We start from the raw sequence: 20,898 nt of genomic DNA on the forward strand, positions 1-20,898 counted from the left end.
AGCAAGGGGGAAGCAGGGAGGGAGCTGTGTCTCCCTGTGCTGCTTATGCGGTGACACAGCTACATGCCAAGCCATGTGGCAAAGTCAATTTTGCCCTGAAACATTAAAAGTGCCCCACCATTTCCTGAACCTGTGGTGGGAGCTCCATCCCTATGGATTTGAAAAGTGCCTTTGTAAACTCATTTCCATTTCCCAGACTGCCTTTGTGTGTGTGTGTGTGTGTGTGTGTGTGTGTGTGTGTGTGTGTGTGCGTGCCCACTCTTCATCATGTGAGTTTGAAAAACAATATCCTTATGCCATTCTAGTCTCAAAAAGCCTCTTTGGGGGGGGGGGGGGTTATAAGTAACTCCTCCAGTGGGATTTTTAGGTGTGTCCAGATTTTCTCTCATACCTTTTGTACTCCTGATTAATTTAAAAATGTTCAAATGTATCTAGTGACAAGTTTAGAAACGGCTACCCACAGCACATGACAGGTGGCACACACACACACACACACACACACATACATAATATGGAGACCGTTCAGCCCTGATCAGTTATTTTTCTTCACTGCTGAAATGTCTATTTTATTTCAGAACACAACAAGGTAACTGGATCCTGCACTTTGCTATTTTGACTGGACTTCCCATTTTTTTCCGTATTTTTCAGCGGCTTGGATCTAGGCACCACTTAGGAAGTGGGAAACAGCCAGTGGAGTGAGGAAACTGAAAACACAAGTGTATGAGAGCCACTTGGATTTTCATCTAGACAAAGGGGCTTTGTGTTTAAATCGTTGCAAAATAAGGAGCAGGAATGAACGCTCATTGCGGGCATTAAGGAAGATTCTGCAGTTTCATGTCAAAATGTCATGTTTATTCTACTAGATTGCACTGGGGCTTTTTTCCCCCCCCCCAATTACAATTACAAGGGAATCATGTTTTTAGACATGTGTGTGATTCCCAGCTCATGTAGACCCTTGCCCTTCTAATATGTTTGACCTCTGTCCACTGTGATAAACTGACCCAACACATTTCTGTCTGGTTCAAGACCTATAAAATCGCCCTCTCCAGCACTTCCCAGTGCTAAAGCCTATGGCACTGGCAGCTTTACCACAAAAAAAAAAAAAAAAAAAAAAGCTTAGTTTGAAGGATGTCAAATATTCACTGTCAAATATTTCAATGACTTGCCTTGCACTGTGGTTCTAATAAATTATATATCACTCCACAACCCTTTCAGAGCTCAAAGTCCTGCCCCCCTTTCCTTAAACACACCCCAGTGCGAGAAAACGTTAGGTTAGCTTGGAAGATAATAGTCTGGTTTAAATCAACACTTTGGTTATTGAAAAGTGGGGGGGGGGGGCAGTGTGAGATTGAAGGAGGGGAGGGGAGGGCAGAGCAGGTTTAGTTTTCAGATTTAAAGGACTAAAAGTGCCCTTGATTCTCTTGGTTAAACACCCACACTCCTTTTCGCTGTGAATGAGTTGGTTTCCCAAGATCATTGCTTCCCTCCACCCCTTCTTCCTTTAAAGGAAAAGGCTAAAGGGAGAGATGTGATTCAGGTTCCAGCCTCCCTGCTTGCGATTGTGTGGGACAGATGTGCAGCAAACTCTCAACAGCTGGGTCTGGGTGCTTCCCACTCCTCCCCCTACCCCCGCAGGGGTTAAAGTGAGAGAAAGAACCTGAGGCTCGAGTCTCACTCAGGCATTGGATGGAAAAGTTGGAGCCCCGCCTCGGATTGGCTGACAGCATTTTAGAGGGAGCTGTAGCCTCCAATTAAAAAGGCACGGTTCGGGCAGGCTGGGGAGAAGGCTTGAACGGCAGCTTTGTTAACCAGCACTACTCTAGCCCACAGCAATTTACACACACAAGTCATTCACCGGCTGCTGCCAGGAGTACGCACCGTAGCACTCTGCTATAGTGCCCCGATAGAGCTGACACCTTGAAAAAAGAGGTGGGAGAAGGAAAGGACGAGGCTTGTAATGGATCTGAGCCCAGGAATTCAAAAGGTGAGTTGCAACTTTATTTGCACCTTCTGCTTTGTGTAGTCCCTTCCCCCCACCACCACCACTTGCCTGGCAAGTCAGGAGTGGTTAGTATGTTTTGGGTTTTGTTGTGCTGTTTTTTTTCTTCTTCTTCTTCTTCTGTAGCTAAGTAAAGCCTCTAAATATATCAATGCAATTTCTCCCTGAACACTGACTCTGTGTGGTGTCACCTTGATTTTTCCTGTGCTAATGCCAGTGGAGGTGTTAACTTACCCTCTTGGCTGAGGAGACTGTAATGTTTTCCAAAGTACACAGTTAATCTGCTGTCACTTTGTAGGATTTGCTTTCAGCCCCCTTGGGATTAATTCCAACCTCAGCGTACTTCAGAGAGGATGATCAGAAAGGTAGCCTGTGGAGTTTAACAAAGTGGTAGGTAGCCTAGTTTGGTAGATCTTTAATAAAATCTCCATTTCCCTTCACCTCTTGTAGCTTCTTTGGCCATTGCCAAAATGATCATTCAAAGTACTGAGAGCAGCAAGTCTGGCATAAGGTAGCTAGCCCCTCTCTCTCTCCAGAGTCTGAACACTTCACTCCCACAGTGCTGGCCTGGTGCCCAGTTAAGTGTGTGTATGTTTAAAAAAAAAAAGTGCAGGTCAATAAATAAAACGGAGAGTAGTTTGTTACTCCCCTAGCTTGAAGGCAGATAACTTACCTGCACACAATGGCAAGAAGCCAGATTCTGGAAGGAATTCAGTTCCCTATTTAGTGTAGTCATTTATCTCTCAAGGAGATGGAGGAATAGCCCCAGTGAGTGCAGTTAATGACTCTTTCCAAATCTCTTTTTGAGGTAGTTATCTAGCAGTGGAAGGCTTGCCTGACACAACTTGATGCCTAAATGCATGATGGGAAAGCTGGGAATGATCTCTTCTGAAAGTTGAGATGCTTTATAAATTATTTCACCTCAGGCTGTTTGACAATGAGGTGGGAGTTTAATTTAGAATTCACTCTCCTCAGTAGAGTGGAAATCAGCTTAAAAATGGGTTTGGTCTTGTTCCTTTCCTTGGTAGAGTTGGATTATAGAAGGAACGTTTTCCCCCTCATTGCCACTTCCTTAATTGTCAGCACGTTGTACATGCCTGTGAAGAACTTTTCATTTTTCTCAAAGGCCCCAGTTATATATCTTGAAAAATCTTATGTGCTGGAAGTGGGAGGGGAGAGCTTTTTATACACCAGGGAGCTGCAGATAGTGGGAGATTTCAGTTCTGTTTTTTGCCCAATTTTGTGTGTGATATTTGCTCAGTGCCCACTGTAAGGGGTTGTATGTAGCTGCGCTCCCCCAAAAGAAGCCTGTGATGGAATGGTGGCTTAGAGTGACATGCATGCGTACATACAAGGCTTGATCCATCAAGCTCTGAGCACATGCTTCACTTTAAGCATGCGAGTAGTCTCGTTTACTTCAATAGAACTACTCCTGCTTAATTGTAAGTAGGTGTTCTTGGGTGCTGTGCTGGCTCAGGGACAGCACGTGCAGCATTTTGCAGGATCACACTGGAGTGATCAGGAATCAGAATGGTTTCCACTACGCTTCTATGACTTCTAGAAGTGAATTCTTAGTGTGATGGTATTAGACTACTTCCATCCCTTTCTGGGCCTGCTCCAAAGCACACTGAAGTTGACTGGGGTGTGTGGGGAGGAAATCCATTGACTTACATGGGCTCTGGATCCAGTGCATAAACAGCAGACACCGAGGGAAGGAATGTTACAAAATAAGTGCATTGTTATGTGTAATATAAAACATTATGCACGAAGTACATTTATTAAAGTGCCCTATGGATTTTTCTAAGAGTTGACCTATATAAAGTTTGTGTGTTTGTTTTTTGGACAGGCAAATGTGTATATTGAGAACTTACTTCAGTAAAACTTCAATTGGCCAAAACCAATTACTAGTCCTCATCTATTCTAAACTGATGTGTATCATAACTCTGACCATCAGCCTCTAATAGAGACTTAGAACCCCTTAGAGAGACCCTGTGGGTGGGTGGATTTTTTGTTTGGGGGGGAGGGGAGAAGGTTGTTTTGTTTTTGTTTGAGACTGGGGAATTTCCAGTACCTTTTATCTCAGGAAGTGAAGTCCCAGGCCACTTCCGTTCTCTTCCTTGAGTCAGAACAACTGAACGCCATCCCAGTGTGACTCCTGACTTCAAACTGAATTTAAGAGCTATTAGTCTCCAGAGAAAAGATACATGGCGTATGTTGCCAGGGAACTGGGGGCTTTATGGCTTTCTTATACACCTGCATGGCAGCATAACTAGGGAAAGAAAGGAAACCACCTCCTCGAAGTGAGATCAAATGCATCTCTAGATTTCTGCACTGTCAAAATAACACACTTTGGATTTCTTTACAATAATATCTTCTTACCTTGCTACTTAATGGCAACAACCCTGGTAGCATGGTGCCCCCCAGGAGCGGGATGGGGGCAGCACCCACTGACTAACATGGGTGCTGAGTCTCATGGCCTCTGTGCAGATGGCTGTAGCCACCCTGGGATCTACCAGATTTGGAGGCAGGTCCTCAGGCTTTGAGGTGGGAGAAATGGGTGGCACATCTACTGTCACCAGCTAACCCCTTCCATGAGCGATTCCTTGCAGAGAACATCTCTCCCCAAATCCCCCTCCTGGCTGTTTAATACAGGAGAGGAGGCTCTGTCTGTGTGACTGACATATAGCTCCCTCTATCTGGAGGAGCAGCAGCAGCACTCCCTTCCCTCTGAGACTGGGACCATAGTCTGCTCCCTCTGGTGCAATGTAACCCCATGGGTGCACACTACTGTGCTCCTCTAAGCTCAGGGACTATGGCTGTGACAGGCCCTTGCGCCAAATTCCTGAGGAGAGGCAGCTCCTTTGGCTTGCCCTCCATAAACCCTCCCAAAGGCCAGTCACAGTCTAGCCCTGAACATCTAACTGATCTGTGCTATCTTCTCCCTCCCATCCTCTCCCTCTCTCTCTCTCTCCAACTCTGCCAGCTGTTTTCCATGTGGTCATCAACTCCCCATCTTTCATTCCCACCTGATCCATGTTGGAATGCTGCCTGGTTGAGATGACTGTCATTAGCATTGCTAGTCTATTGACATTGGTTCCACTGACTGTACGGCACACTTATATTTGTATTTTATAAAGCTCTTTATTGCCAAAATGTCATTGCATGCCATGTGGCAGCAATGGCCCAATCTCACAGCCTGAAATGATCCCTAGCAGAAACAACACAATGACAGTGAAATCTGAAGTACATGGGGCAAAAAATTTAGTGGTAGCTTTTGGTCATTCAGGAATACTTCCGCTGATGCCCAGAAATGAGGCTTTCTTAGGGAAGAAGAGGAAGCTCACTCTCTTTGGTTGCATCTACACTACAAGCTAAGGGTGTGATTCCCAGCTCATGTAGACATAGTTGTGTTAGCTCTCCTCTGAGATAGCATGCTGAAAATAGTAGTGCCGCTGTGGTAGCACCGGCAGCAGTATCACATGGTAGCAGTACAGAGTATGTACCCATGAGGTGTGGTGCATTTGTACTCCGGGTAGCTAGCCCCCCAAAAGTTAGGGGTGTTTTGGAAGCTTTCATGGGGCAGAAAATCTGTTTTCCAACCAGCTCTAGCTACTCTTCCCTCATGGTGCAACTCATGATGTGGATACCATATGCAGGAGAACAAGGGGACTTCTTCTCTCCCCTTACTGCCCAGCGTGAGTATATACTATGAGTGACAAATTATGCTCTGAGGTAACAATCTCTACACTAGGCTGTTCTCTCCCAGAAGTTCTTCATATGTGATTTGTGAAGGAGAAGGGACAATGATGCTGCACAGCTGTGGAACACAGAAGGGATACTTTGCGCTCTGGATGCAGAAACTTGTCAGTCTTTCTGAAAGATAAAGCTTTATACAGAGCTGTCATTGCTGAAAGCAGATGTCATCAGCAACTTTGAACTTCGTTTAAATGTGTGACAAGCATTGCATGAGTATCTCATCTGCATTACAGGGATGTGGGGTCCTGTTGACGTGTTTTTGCACAGTTGCTTCTGACGGGTCAAAATAGGGCTTAAAAACCCCTGCATTGATTGACTCAATGATATATCTCCTTATCTTCTGTAATCTTCTGACAAGTTGTCTGTCTCCTATCACCTGAATCTGAACCAAGAACAACAGTAAAAGGGAAAGTCCCAGCTAGCTGACACTTAAAAAGGGAAATGCAGTTACATAATACCAAGAAAAATATCTTGCATCAATCTGTCTGAATAATAGAATATGTTCAAAGACACATGGGTGTCTTTGCAGCAGACAGCTGTTTAATTTCCTGAATTGTGAGAAGGGCATTTTTTTCTAGGCACAGGGTGAGCTACTGTCAACTATTAATTTGGCTTGGCAGTGTCTCACAACCAGTCTGAGCAAGTCTACAAATGAGTCTGGAATTCATTAGAGCTTGTTCCACGGCCCTGAAAAATGTGACTTTTTTTTCTTCTCAAATCACTGGGTTTAGTTACACTGAGTGAGAAATCAGCAGTATTATGGGACTCCTCTGAGGAAATTAAAACAAGGTGAGGGGAAAGCGTTCTGTTTGGAAAATCAGTTGTTTAGATTAAAGTTTGAACTCAAAACAAAGATCTAAGTTGACATTTTGCAGTTTATTGGAAACATTTGAATGGGAACAGAGAAACAAGGATTCATGGGCTTCTCCCCCTGAATTCAAACAATAATTTGATCAGGAAAAGGAAATAAACTGTGTTCCAAGCCAAGCTGAAGTTTTGTTTCAGGTGATGCAAATGTTTTTTTTATTCTTTTTCTTTTAATTTTTTTAGCAGGGGATGGACATAGCAAAATAAAAGCTGTGCTGCCCAAGGTGGGCAAGCTAGAGAGAACGGAGGAGCATAAGCTTTTGCCATAGTGGATCGGATCATTGGTCTGTCATACCTGGAATTCTGGGTGGACAACCTAATACTTCAGAAAGTGGCAAAACTCCATAATAAATCAGCAACTCTGCAGTAGTCAGCATATGTCCTGGGGCCAGAGATTTTCATTATATCTGACTATGTATAATGATATAGACGTGAATGAGAGCTTTGTTTCATTCAGTACTGCAGAATTTGACCCACAGTTAAGCCATAAAATTACCCAGAACCTTTTAAAATCCTGCAACTGTTTTGGTCTCTGTCTTAATGCAATATTGTGAGACCTTTAAATTGCTATATCAGTTATTTAAAGTCAGTCAGGAGCTTTTAAGCTAAATCCACAGAGTGATCTTCCTTTTTTGCTGTGCATGGTGGTTCTCCTAAGACTTATTTTAGAGCCATGTGTGACACTTAGCTGCAGACTGTCCAACCAGCCATTTGTAAGCCTGTGAATGAGTTGGGGGGAGCAGTCACTGCTAAGAGCAGTCTATAGAACATTGGCTGAACCACTACTTTGGCCAAAAACATAGCAGTTTTCCAGCAGTTTGCGCATGAAATTATATGCTGTGGCTCTGTCTTGGAGATTCACTGTCCAGGATACCCAGTTATCCCCTTGCCTCAGCAAGAGAGATTTGCTTGTGCTTAACTGGTTGTCAGCTTCCTCATACCATCAGTCTCTTTAAGGTTCTGCAGCCCTTAATCTGTTTAGCAGGTTACCAATAGGTACACCCCAACCCCTGAGCCTCTCTGAAAGTGTCCCCCGGTAGTATCTGGCTCCTTTCACTGGACACTGACAGTCATTACCAGGCTTGCTATTTCCCAGGGAACAGTATACATAGGCACAACTCCGGGTTCGGGTCCCTTTATAACATCCTGGCCCAGAGATTATATCTGATAAGAAGCTTGACTGCTTCACTATAAAGACTAAGACTTGAGAGATTGAGTAAGGATAACGGGAAAAGAAATAGGTACGTAAAAGTATAACTCCTTAGTCTAAACCAGGGGTCGGCAACCTTTCAGAAGTGCTGTGCCAAGTATTAATTTATTCACTCTAATTTAATTTAAGGTTTTGTGTGCCAGTAATACACTTTAACGTTTTTAGAAGGTCTCTGTCTATAAGTCTAATATACCAGTATAACTAAACTATTGTATGTAAAGTAACAATTTTTACAATGTTTAAGAAGCTTCATTTAAAATTAAATTAAAATGCAGAGCCCCCCCCAGACCGGTGGCCAGGACCCAGGCAGTGTGAGTGCCACTGAAAATCAGCTTGTGTGCCATAGGTTGCCTACCCCTGGTCTAAACTTACCTTTAACAGGCTAAAGTCCTTGTCTAAAGTAGTTTCTCACCTAAAACAATCTCCCAGCATCCCCAACTCCCACGGCTGGGATCCACAGATGCAAAAAGCTGTTCCTTTTTGCTCTCTGATGGAGAACGGGGTGCTGTCTTATAACTGCAGAACAAATCCAAAAAACCTTTTGAAGTGCATCTCTAGACATGGCTCTTTTCTTCCTGTTGACTTCCTAGCCCCACACTGATTGATGTAAATGGGGATCTGCAGTGTTTTGGCTTACCATGCTTACTCTACATGTGAACCTAGACAGACTGGTGAATATACATCCATTCGTCTGGCAACACCAGTTTTTCACCTGTGCTGGGTGGTAATGCTTGATACTAACTGTAAGTTATATAGTTATAAATTGTGATGTATATGGATGATATTTTAAAAATAGTAACGACCAGCAAGATCCTGGCTTTCATTTAAGATCTCATATGACATTCTTTATAGATAAATATGACAACAGCAATTTGTTGGGTGCAGTGAGTTTGTCAGGCCTGTTAGGATACTGTTACAGAACAGAAAACACTTTGCCAGTTGGCACTGACAAGTTCTTAGAGTGACATGCATAGTTACTAGGATTGCACATGTAAACTATAGTGACTGCATGCAAAAAATGTCATTAGTTATTTGCATACGCAAGAGCTAATTTGTGTGAACAATAACTGTACAACCAATTGCATGTCTAGACTGACAGAAAATCTGACCAAAATATTTTCTACACTTAGACAAGTAATCTGCAAGGGAAAAAATGTACTTTCTCAGTATTCACAATTGCTGGTTGTGGACCACATTAGCAACAGTTCAGAGTTCCAGGTTGGAACCTCTTCAGCTATTTTAAATGGTTCAGCTAATGCAGACCCTAATCTTAATTGGAAAGCCAAAGGTGTTCCTTCTTTGTGTAGCTCCAGTAGATATCAATGGTGTTATGTAATGTACTACCCAAGAAAACTGGAGACCTATTGCCATCTGTGGTCATTTAAAAGGTGGTCCATAGTTGTCATGATATCTGCATGACTTGAATCAATATGTACCCCAATGAGATCAATAGTCCTCCTGTTGGAATAGGATGACTAATAGCACTGCATTAGTCTGCAAAGAAAAACATTCATCTTACTGTAGACACTTTGTCTCTACTAACATGTATTTCTATGTACTGAATCATAAAGTTTACAACAGTCTGACCTCAGTGCAGGAGGTTTGGGAGTTCTGCCCACACCCATGCCTTTCTTTCACTTAGCCCTAGACTATTAAGGCTCTGTCATATTCTGTCCTGTGTCATGGGAGGGGAGGAACTATTTGCTTTTCCCTCATCCTGACTAAAACAGCCTTGAATGAGACCAAACACCAATTGCCTTGAACTTTCACCCAGTAGCTCACTATGCAGAATGTGTGGGTGAAGAGCTTGTGTGTTTGGGCTCGATCTAGATTAAGTCTAGCTCACCTTATGGTTCAGGCCCTTTATGATTCTTCCTGCAGGAAGAATGTGTCTGGAGTCCTATTAAAAGGACTCCAGTCAGGAGGGAGTTTGAAGTGCCAAGAATGTAGGTATAGTTTCATTCAAAAATAGGAGTTAGTGAAAGAAAGGGAAAGACTTCAGTGGAGCTATTCTGAGACTATTTAGCCATTACAGTCAATATTTTAGGGGCTGCCTCCTTCCACACTCCCAAGACATGCTCACCACACCTGACTCTGGCTACAAATTCTTTACCTCTGTCACTTTAGTTACAGATACTCTGACTAGTTTCCCTTGTCCTCATTCTAATTATAGACCCACCACCGCACCTCTTCAGTGTCCTACTCTTTCCTCTCTCCAGTCACAGGCATAAGTGCAGAGTCTCCAAGCCCTCCCACTCTCCAGTCCTTGACCCACCACCCATAAAGTGCAAGGGTCGGTACTCATTTTAAAAAATAACAATAATAATGCTGAAACAACTGAAATTAGTAGCAACTTTGGAGATTAGGAACTGCTGCCTGAAAAGCCAGGATAGGTTTTTTTGGCCTAGATTTTTAAAGGTATTTAGTCATCACTCAGCATTGCAGCATCTGACTGGTTGTTGTTGTTGTTTTGTTTAAGTTCCATTGAAATTTGATTGTATTTAGAGTCTCTGAAGTACCCTAAATCCCTCTTCCAAATGAGATTTAGATTCCTAAATCAGATGCTACAGTGCTGAGTGCAGCAGTGCCTAAATGTCTAAAATCTGGGCCTTAATGCTTAGCAGCTCCTTAAGGAAGAGTATTTTAAAACTAGCTAAGAACTGAATCCTCTGAATAAGTCAGAGGAAAGGAGAAAACCCCTTTTCCACAGTATTGGTGTGGAATACCCATGCAACACTACTAGGGTTACCATATTTTGAGTGTCCAAAAGGAGGACACTCCACGGGGCCCTGGCCCAGCCCCGCCCACTCCCCCGCCCCAACTCCACCCCTTCCCCTGCTTCCCATGAACATTTGATTCGTGGGAAGCCTGAAGCAGGTAAGGGGGGGGGGGGGGAGGAGGCACAGCCCAGTCTGGCCCCCCCCGGCGTCTCCAGCCTGGGTCGGCTCGGGCCCTGGGGTGCCGGCCCGGCACCGCCGGCCGGCCCGGCATGTCCCGATTTTCCTGGACATGTCTAGCTTTTTGGGATTTCCCCCCCCCGGACGGGGATTTGGAGCCCAAAAAGCCAGACATGTCCGGGAAAATCCAGACGTATGGTAACCCTAAACACTACTGTACATTATCTACTTTCTAGGAGTAAGACTCAATCCAATGTTTGGAGGGTGTGTCTAATAGTTCACCGTCAGTTCCAAGGGGAGATAAGTACAAATAATTAGGGCCATGGGAACTTGACTAAGGATAGCAAATGAGCTGTCAAAGAAATGAGCCTTTCTGAAAAAGCGAGGACTTAATTAATAGGATCCAGAATTTAACATTTGTGTAAAATTCATATGTAACTGAGAAAATCCAGGCTGTAGCAGTTGTTAGGGCCTCAGAGGTGCCCAGGGGGCATGTTAACACTCCTCATTCCCTTCCCCTTTTTCATGTGCCTGTGGAACATACCAGCTAAGCTCTTTAGCAGCCTTGCAGGGATGCTGCCAAGTCTCTGCTTGGGGCACAAGATTGAAAGCTTCACAAAAAGGGAAGAGGAAGAGTGAACCTAACAAAAGCAGCTCCCTGTGGGCTTTTGTGCTATGTCTAGTTGCTAAATAGTGTGTTTGTGTACAGACACCAGCCAGAACAGAAGCAGAATAATCACCCCAGACCAGCAGAAGCAGCCCAGTTCCAAATCAGATTTTGATCCCCATGGGACCTCCATGGCCTTGATCTTTCTCTTACTAAAAGGAATGGCAAAACTCCCATTGATTTCAATGGAAGCAGGATCCAGCTCTATATTACCATTTCAAACATTCATTAATACTTGCTGCAATCCGCTAAAGCTATGGGCAAGTTCCCCAGGGTTTGCTCAAGCCCTGGCAAAGTGCTCTTGACATGGAAAATCTGTTCAGGGAAGAGGGTTCATGACAGCGGAGAATCTCTTCCTATCACCAAGAGTGTGTAGGGGTGCAGAGCTAGCCGAATAGTTTGCACCAGTGGCCAAGATGGTTCTACAACCAGGGCAATGTTTGCTGCAGTGCATCCATTCTGCAGCCTCAGCCCATGGGATTTCTATGGATTGCCAGCCATAAAATGAACTAAAGCTGCTGTCCTCACTTCAGGAGGAACACTGAGGAAGGATAGGTGGTAGAGGTACCTTCCCAACAAACTAACCTTCCTCATGGTAGAGGGGAGCAGCTGTACATTTATTTTTTATTGTGTGGGGCTCTATAGAGGTCATGTATGTGTCCTCTACAGCAAAAGGGACCTGGCTGGTACAGGGGAGTGTAACTTCAATGACCCTGTGCCAGCTTCATTGATTCTGGCTTTGAACTACAGAAAATGTATTCATTTCTGGAACAAGTTATTTGACTTAATTTCTCATTAAAGCCAAAAATTACATACTGTAGCCTAGAATATTTGAGTATGACAATAAAATATTAATGAGCCTGAACTATTGTTAGCAGCTTTGTAAAAGCACTAGCTTTTCTCCTTTGGCGTCCCTTTGCTTAGGTTACAAATAGACATAGATCTGATGGTCACATGCTTGGGTCCAATCATCAACGTGTTTAGGTGACAAACTTCCATTGGAATAAATGCCATTTAGGTGCCTAAAAACCTTTTGAGGATTTGGACCTTCCTCCTTGTTAGACAAATATCCACACTTAAAATTGTCATGATTGTTTATACAACACAGGCCCAAGACTAAAACAGAGTCCTAGGGTGGTGAGGTCCACTGGCAGAGCTATGAAGAAAAGCTATGATTGCAATTAGCTCGTGATGGGTTGGTTCCTTCAATACTCTCAACTCTTATTGACTATAATGGATTGAGGATCAGACCCATGTGTTATGTAACTCTCTGCTCTGGTATGCATGGAGTCCTTGGTATTGATTTCCACCCAAGACACAGGGTATGTGTACACAGGTATAAAAAAAAACCTCTAACTGGTCTGGGTCAGTTGGCTTGGGCAGCAGGGCTAAAAATTGCTGTGTAGATGTTCAGGCTCAGGCTTCAGCCTAAGCCTTATGAGGGTGGAGGGGCCCCACTTAACCTTGAATGGTGCCTTAGGCTAGGTCTACACTACCCGCCTGAATCGGCGGGTAGAAATCGACCTCTCGGGGATCGATTTATCGCATCCCATCGGGACGCGACAATCGATCCCCGAATCAACGCTCTTACTCCACCAGCGAAGGTGGGAGTAAGCGCCGTCGACAGGAAGCCGCAAAAGTCGATTTTGCCGCCGTCCTCACAGCGGGGTAAGTCGGCTGCGATACGTCGAATTCAGCTACGCTATTCACGTAGCTGAATTTGCGTATCTTAAATCGACTCCCCCCTGTAGTGTAGATATACCCTTAGGCTGTGCTAACTACTTACACTAAACTTATGGCTACAACAACATAAGAACAGCCATACTGGGTCAGACCAGTGGTCCATCTAGCCCAGTAGCCTGTCTTCTAACAATGGCCAATGCCAGGTGCTTCAGAGGGAATGAACAGAACAGGTAATCGCCAAGTGATCCATCTCCTGTGGCCCATTTCCCAGCTTCTGGCAAACAGAGGCTAGGGACACCATCCCTGCCCACCCTAGCTAATAGCCATTGAACAATGCTGCATACATTGGTTATATAATAATTCTTGAGGTTAAAGCATCCATTCTTACCTATATTTGCAAAGCAAGGGCCCAAGCCTGCAGTCCTGTGTAGAAACTCTGCCCTTTGAAATCCATGGGAGTTGTGAATATTCACCATCTGTCAATCAAGCCACTTAGATACTTAACATTAGTTACCTAACTAAGTGTGAATATTTTTGCCTCAAGTCTTTTTAAATACATTCTCCAATCACTTCTAAAAGCTCCCCAGGTTTGCATTTAAGGTTTTGTAGTTTGGGTATCACAAAGAAACCAGAGTTTCAACATGTATTTGAAACTCTTGGGTCTGTACCAGTGACTTTATAACAACCAAGGACAGATTTTTCCATGTGCAATTTCTGATGGTGCCTACTTCCATTTGAGCTGTAAATACTGTGAGAACAGGGAATGTGATCTATTACCATGCCGAACCAATAGGAGTCAGGTGTTCTGTCACAGCTTTCCTTTGTGGCCTTGGGCAAGCCATTTAACTTCCCCATGGCTTAATTTTCCCTTCTATCAAATGAGGACAGTGGTGCTCAGGGGGAGGAGAGGTCTGGGAGACTTTAATCAGTGATGTTTGTGAGGTTGTTTGATCTCCTTGGATGGAGAGTACAACAGAAGTGCAAAATATTAGTAGATTACCATAATTGCTTATGGTATTTCAACACTTCTGCTTCCAGTGAGAAGCAGAAAGCACAGAGGAGGCACACTTACCTGAAATATAGTACTTAAATGAAACCAAACACACTTATCTGAATGTTTTGGAACTTATAAGGGCTAGTATTTAGTTCAAATTTGGGCAGATTCACCCCCCACACTTTCGTTTTTATAATTCAGACCAAGTTTTCAAAGCTCCAGTTTCATATTAGTGGAAAAATCTGTTCACCTTATTTTTTTAAAAAAGCCTGTCCTTTCTTTATCATGAATTCACGCACTGTTAGAGAGAGGAATTCTGGCTGCCAAGTATGTGCTCTTGGAAGAGGAAGATATAATAGAGCTAGAGCCTCTGCAAATATCTTTGTCGTACTGGAGGTTGAAATTTGGCAGCTCTGCTGAAATAGTTTCCTTCAATATCAATGCCTTTCCCTGTGCTCTCTATTGCCAAAACAAAAGACATTGTTTCTAGGGTAAACTTCCCACACTTCTGAAGTACAATGTCCATTAGTATTCCCAACGTTCCAAATGGCACCAATTCATTCCCTGACATCTTGTGTCCAAATCTTCTCTATTGGATTAGTTTAATTCAGGCCTTAAAAGTGCCTTTTTTTCTTTTAAGTGTAGTAACATGCATATCTGCACTTGATCGAGACTTGCTCTGCTGTGGTAACAAATTAGGTTGAGATTATGCATATGATGGACCCTGCACCCATGCAAATGATAAGAAAAGGAGTCACAACAGTCCTCCTTTATCCCAAGACCAAGAAATGAAGGTATTGATAAATCTCACACCTGACAAATTTTCATCACTTTTTAGTGAATTTAATGCTGGGGAGAGGTGCTGGATTGACAGCCATAGATGAGGTCCTCTCTCTATCTGCGGAACTTCCCCACATTAATGTTTTGACACAAAGCTGAAGCTACAGCCTCCAAGGGGTAGAGGATTGTTCAGTTGCCATTTTAATCTCTGAGACTGCCAACAACAGGGCAATTGGATGATTTGTGGTGTGCTGTGCTTGCTACTGGGAACTGGATTGTGAATTCAAAGATGAGTAATGGACAAGTTTGCATACTTAAAGCATGGTTGAAGGGCTCCTTCCAGAAGTCACCAAGAACAAGCTTCTTCACAGCACTGTAGCAATGTGAATTGTCCACCCTGAAAGGCATCCTCTCTAAGGAACTAGGCCTCTCGAAGTTGTGTTTAGAACAGTTGCCTTGTGTGACAAGACATTGGGTTGCCTGTCAAAGTATCAAGTTTGGCCTCACCTACAGTGTACTTGACAGGACACCGGCATTGCAAAGTTCTGTAGCTAACAATTGTAAGACACAAACCAGCATGTACTACTACTTAATCAGGGAAAACCTTGCATAGTAGTTTAATATTCATATGCCTCAACTTCTGTAAGACCCTCGCTGTGTTACATCATTCCTTCTGTACTTCATTAACACAAGCTTCCTTGCCAACAAGACAAAACAGCAGCATAACTGTAAGCAACTCTGGAGCAAATGAACAGGTTTTATCTTGTGAACTGGTCCAAACTGGCTTTATCTCTGAACTTCAACCATCCAGTAATATAGATCTTGAAACTTATGCATATCTTTCTCAATGCAACAACACGACCAAATGCTTGGACCCACTAAAGTCAATAGGGAGTTTTGTCATTGACTTGAATATAGCCTACATATGTACAGTACATACTCTATAATCATCCAAACCCTACATCATTGCTTCTCCATTCTGCTTGTTGAATGCAAGAAGCAAACATTTTGCTTAATTGCAGAACCATAAAACCAGAAAGAGGTTTTTGCATACAAGGCATGGCAAGCATCAATTCCAGAGCACACAGTGAATCAAAACAAATTGAGAGCCAATTTGCATTAAATTCCTTACTCTCAGTATAACAGTAACTTATACCACCCAAGATTTGTTTGTTACAGGGCTAAATGAGACCCTGGGAGGGAAAATGTTTGATGTAAATTTACAATTTAGTTAAAATAAGGCTTTATATTTTGAGCACACATGACTGTTTTTGACCACATCATTTTTGTTTTAATATTCAGTTACATAACCTTCATCAGCTGAGGATCTAGTCCATAGATCATAGGCACTTGTGTCAGTTTCTTCAAAGAAATTATCTTCCCCCTCTCCCTGGATCACTTCTATCAACATTCATGGTGTCAGATGGTCAGGTAAACAAATGGGATTGGTGCATATTAAGCATTGTGGTTTCTGAAGAGCAAATCTAGAAGAGTGATTAGAACCCTTCAGCATTCTGTCTGAGGATACCAGCTTCTGATCAAGTCTCCTTTTCGTCCAGAAGTTTGTCAAAAGGTTTTAAAAGCATCTTTCTATGTTGCCTGCCTAAGTGAGCTGAATCCCCAAACCAAACTAGGAATTTATGATACTCCAGGCCAGGTTCCTGCTGCCTATGGTGTGGGGCTGATGGGGACTTTTGTTCTGCATATGTATTTTAGGCAGATAATAGATACCTACCACCTACAAGGTTGCACAACACTTTCCATCATAAGACCCTGTCCAGTTGCTTGTAATTTTGTTAAACTTTTGGGCTGCAATTTTCCATGATGGATATCTGCCGGGGGGGGGGGGGGGGGTGTCTGTCTGTCCCCCCCAGAGGAGCTCAACCAGCCTTAATGCTATCATGATCTACATTCTGACTGCTTGACATTGCAAACTTGATGTTCACCTAACATAGGTGTTCATGTAACTTAATATAATGCCTGGCATTCATCAAAAGATGTACCTTGTCCTGTATTTGGTGATGTGTCAACTTGTTATAAACATAGGTCCTGATACTTCAAACACTTTACTCACATCATTAATTCTGTATCCCTGAGCAGTCCCATTGACTTAATTTTGGCCACTCGCATGCTTAGCTTTATGCAATCTGAGTCTCTGCAGGGTGCAGGGCACTGCCTGGGGGGGGGGGGGGGGGAATGGGGTGGCAATTTGCCCCAGGCCCCACAGGGGCCCCCACAAGTGTCAGCAGAGGCTCCCCCTGCCTCCGTCATCTCCCATCCCCCTGTGTCTCAGCTGGTAAGGGGGCAGGGCTGCAAGCTGCAGCCAAGTGGCAGGAACTCAGGCCCCGCTGGAGACACCATGCTACTGCAGCGCTGACACTCCGGGAGAGGGGAGGTAAGCGGCCAGGGCCAGGTACCCCCCAACTCTGAGCCCAGCCCCTCTGAGCCAGGTACCTCCCTGACCACACACACCCCCACAGCCCAGACCCCCAGCCCTGAACCCAGCCCCTGTGAGCCAGGCACCCCCCCCCAAACCCAGAGCCCAGCTCCCCACCCAGCCCAGGGCAACAGCAGTACCACCCCCAGGCAGCAACAGCCCATTATGTAATTGCAAATGTATACATACCATTAAAGCATTTAATGTTTTTAAATGTATTTAGTGTATTTTCAAATTATTACACATTTTTGAATGTATTTCACTAGTTATTTTTTACATTTCCAAATACATGTTACTATAGTATTGCGACTTTTTTTTATGGAAGGGGCCCCCAAAATTGCTTTGCCCCAGGCCCCCTGAATCCTCTGGGCAGCCCTGGCAGGGTCAGGGCTCCACCTTGTACATGCACTTACCACAGTTCCATATACAAATAGAGCTATGCATGTAAATAGCAAGTTTAGCCACAAAATTCAGTTTTTTGTGTGAAATGCAACTGCAATATACTGAATTGCTAATAAGCACACGTGTATGTTTGATTGCATTTCAATCAATGCTCTTGCAGTACATTATTAATTTAAGCACCAGCAAGAAATGCAATTTTAAGAACCATTGTTAGGATAAAGTGCACTGAAACTGAGAGTATCTGGTGTTTGCATTTTTTTTTATCCACTGTGCAAGGTCCCCCCCATACCTCCTTTCAGTACAGCGCTGATTTAATGGGTAATAAACCAAAATCCTTCCTCTCTTGGGAGTCCCCCTTAATCTTAATTTACATAGCAGTTTATGATTGCTCTCTAAATGTCCAGCACATACACATTCTAAGGCATTAATTAGCCTATAAACTCTAAAATTATTTTGTTAATCTCATCGTCACTAAAGATGCTTTCTTTGGAAAACCTTGTGATAGGCATGGGATATTTAAATTAGGAGATTTTTTTTTAAGAGAACTTCCCTACATTTTAAATAGGAAATTGTAGTGCACTATTTATATGCACAACTAGGTTTTGTGCTTAAGTGTGCAGCCCCAACAATTGGGGTCAGATTTCCCCCACTCCCTCCAAAAGAACTCAGTTCACATTTAGGCACTGAATTAAGGACTAGATTCTCAAATGCTCTATACCCGGCATCTTCCATTGTGACTGGCCATACTTTTCCATACTTCTGAAATTCTGGCTACTTATTTAGGTACCTAACTAGGAGATAAGATCTTCTGAAAAATCTGACCTTGCCAGTGGGTGCTGACTGAATTCCATATCTCTAAGGTGTGGTTCATGATACTTATCTACCACAAAATGGTTTTGGGATAAATTAAATGTTATACACAAGCTGAACAATATGTAGAAACTACAAAAGATCACCTTTGAACATGCACCCACAAATTCTGATGCTTACCAGAAGAATCATCTGGAAGTCTCCATGGGGGAGGGAGAGTCTGAGTTCTGGTACTTAGTCTCAATATTTTTTTGCCACAATGAGACTGACTTTTCTCACAATATATCTGAATTTCTGCCCAGAATGGGGAAACGAAGAAGTGAAAAGAACATGGTGTGTATTTATTGGAACCTCACATATTTGGGTTGGATTTGTTTCTAGTTCTGGGGTGAAATTTTTAAGCCAGTTCTTCTCCACAGTGGATCACCCCTTCCCATCAGAAACACCAAGGATACATTGGCTACTTCTCACTTTAAACTCAAAAGAAGCCATATAATATATTCTGAGGATCCATATGCTGTCAAAAGTTCTAATTAGAGTAAGAACTGCTAGCTGAAACCCAATTCCTCTGTTGCTCCTGTGACGTTGTGCAGTCTATATGGTTTTATAAAAACTTTATAATAAGTCAATATAATGTAACTGAGATAGTTTTAGAGAAAATACGGTAAGTGAATGTAACGTAACTGGGATATGCTTCATGCAAAAGGTCTCTTGTAAGGTATCATTACAAAGCTTATAATCTACTGAGTATGATCATCTGATTTGTATAAATGTACCACTCTTATATTTCTAGTTTTAGATACAATAGGCCCTCAGAGTTACATTTTGTAATTGTGTAAAGTGTGGACCATTAATGATGGTTTGGAATCTTGATGACTCCCATTGTCTGCAGATGGCTGTATTTACCTGTGAGTCTTCCTGTATATGTGTGTGTGCTGGCAAGTGAGTAATGAAGTCTTGCAGTGACATGTGATCATGTCACCTGAACTGGAATCCATCTTTAACCTGGTGCTTTTCCAGTGAGGGGGGGTGGAAACCCAGAGAGACAAAGCGTTCCCGCCTTATGCAAAAGATATATAAAGGGGGGAAGAGAACAGAGAGGGAGAGGAGCCATCATGAAGAATCCCCTAGCTACCACCTGAGCTGCAACAAGAGCTGTACCAGGGGAAAGAATTGTACCCAGGCCTGGAAGGTGTCCAGTCTGAGAAACTTACTGAAGCATCTCTGAGGGTGAGATTATCTGTATTCAGTTTGATTAGACATAGATTTGCACATTTTATTTTATTTTGCTTGGTGACTTACTTTGTTCTGTCTGTTACTACTTTGAACCACTTAAATCCTACTGTCTGTATTTAATAAAATCACTTTTTATTTAGTAATTTACTCAGAGTATGTATTGATACCTCAGGGAGCAAACAACTGTGCATATCTCTCGATCAGTGTTATAGAGGGCGAACAATTTATGAGTTTGCCCTGCATAAGCTTTATGCAGGGTGTAGTGTGTCGGTGTGGCTTCCCTCCTGCCCAGAAGAGGGAGCCCACGTGCAGGCACCAGAGTGGGTGGAGCCACCGCCGCCTGTCCCCGCCCCCCGGAAGTCAAGGGGCGGGACAGGAAGTATAAAGGCCGGCCGCCAGAGCTCAGTTGGCGGCCAGCCACCACAGGGAGCAGACGTGCGGCCGGGAGCTCCCGGCCAGGAGACCGCCAAAGACCGAGGCCTGGACCCTAGCTGTCCTGAGCTACCTCGGGCACGCTACGAGGAGGAGCCGCCGGAGCCTGTCCGCTCCCGTCACTGGGAGAATCCCTGGGAACCCCACCCCAGCAACCCTGAGGGTGAGACTGTACTCAAACCCCTCCGCCCCTGCTGCTACCGAGAGGAGCCGCCTGAGGACCGTTGGCCTGACTTCCCGGCAGAGCTACTGGACCTGCCACCGAGCCCTGGCAGAGAGGAGCCCATGCAGATGGACTGGCCCGAACCCGGCGCGACGAACGAGGTAGGCTTTGAGGGGGATCGTGGAAGTAGCCCGGGGGTAGCCGACCCCGGTCCGGCTGCAACCGAGTGTGAGCCTATGTCAGTGTGTTGCGGTCTGGATACCCCACTGACCAGCAGCGGCAGTAACCGCTGCTAGGGCCCCAGGCTGGAACGCAGTGGAGTGGGTGGGCCTGCGTTCCCCCCTGCCACCCCCGCTCACAGGTGGCAGGCTTCCCCCTCACCCAACGCTCGGCTTCAGAAAGCCTAGGCGTGCCATACCTGAACTGCTTGCTCGCTCAGCCCCCTGCCAACAAGGGCCTGAGCTCAACTGTGTTTGCCCCGCCCTGATCCAGGGCCTGGGCTCTGAACTATGTACCCGCTCAGTCCCCTGCAACCGAGGGCCTGAGCCCTGAGCTAACTGTCGGC

The 20,898-nt window shown here is 44.2% G+C and overlaps 1 protein-coding gene across 4 annotated transcripts in view; it reads left to right on the plus strand.

The window, feature by feature from the left end:
• Nucleotides 1-1,542: 1,542 nt before the first annotated feature.
• LMCD1 (LIM and cysteine rich domains 1) overlaps nt 1,543-20,898 on the plus strand; it is a 69,936-nt gene continuing 50,580 nt past the window's right edge. Inside the window, exons 1-3 of one of the 4 annotated variants that reach the window (XM_065550834.1) lie at nt 1,801-1,984; nt 8,423-8,575; nt 16,156-16,284. In XM_065550834.1, coding sequence (XP_065406906.1) covers nt 16,267-16,284 — 18 coding nt within the window. In that variant the 5' untranslated portion in view covers nt 1,801-1,984; nt 8,423-8,575; nt 16,156-16,266. Of the gene's footprint in view, nt 1,985-8,422; nt 8,576-16,155; nt 16,285-20,898 lie in introns of those variants that run through there. The other 3 variants (XM_065550835.1, XM_008168058.4, XM_065550836.1) reach the window with 3 other exon arrangements.

This window comes from Chrysemys picta, chromosome 7 (assembly GCF_011386835.1).
Source record: "Chrysemys picta bellii isolate R12L10 chromosome 7, ASM1138683v2, whole genome shotgun sequence".
Classification (NCBI taxonomy): domain Eukaryota; kingdom Metazoa; phylum Chordata; order Testudines; family Emydidae; genus Chrysemys; species Chrysemys picta.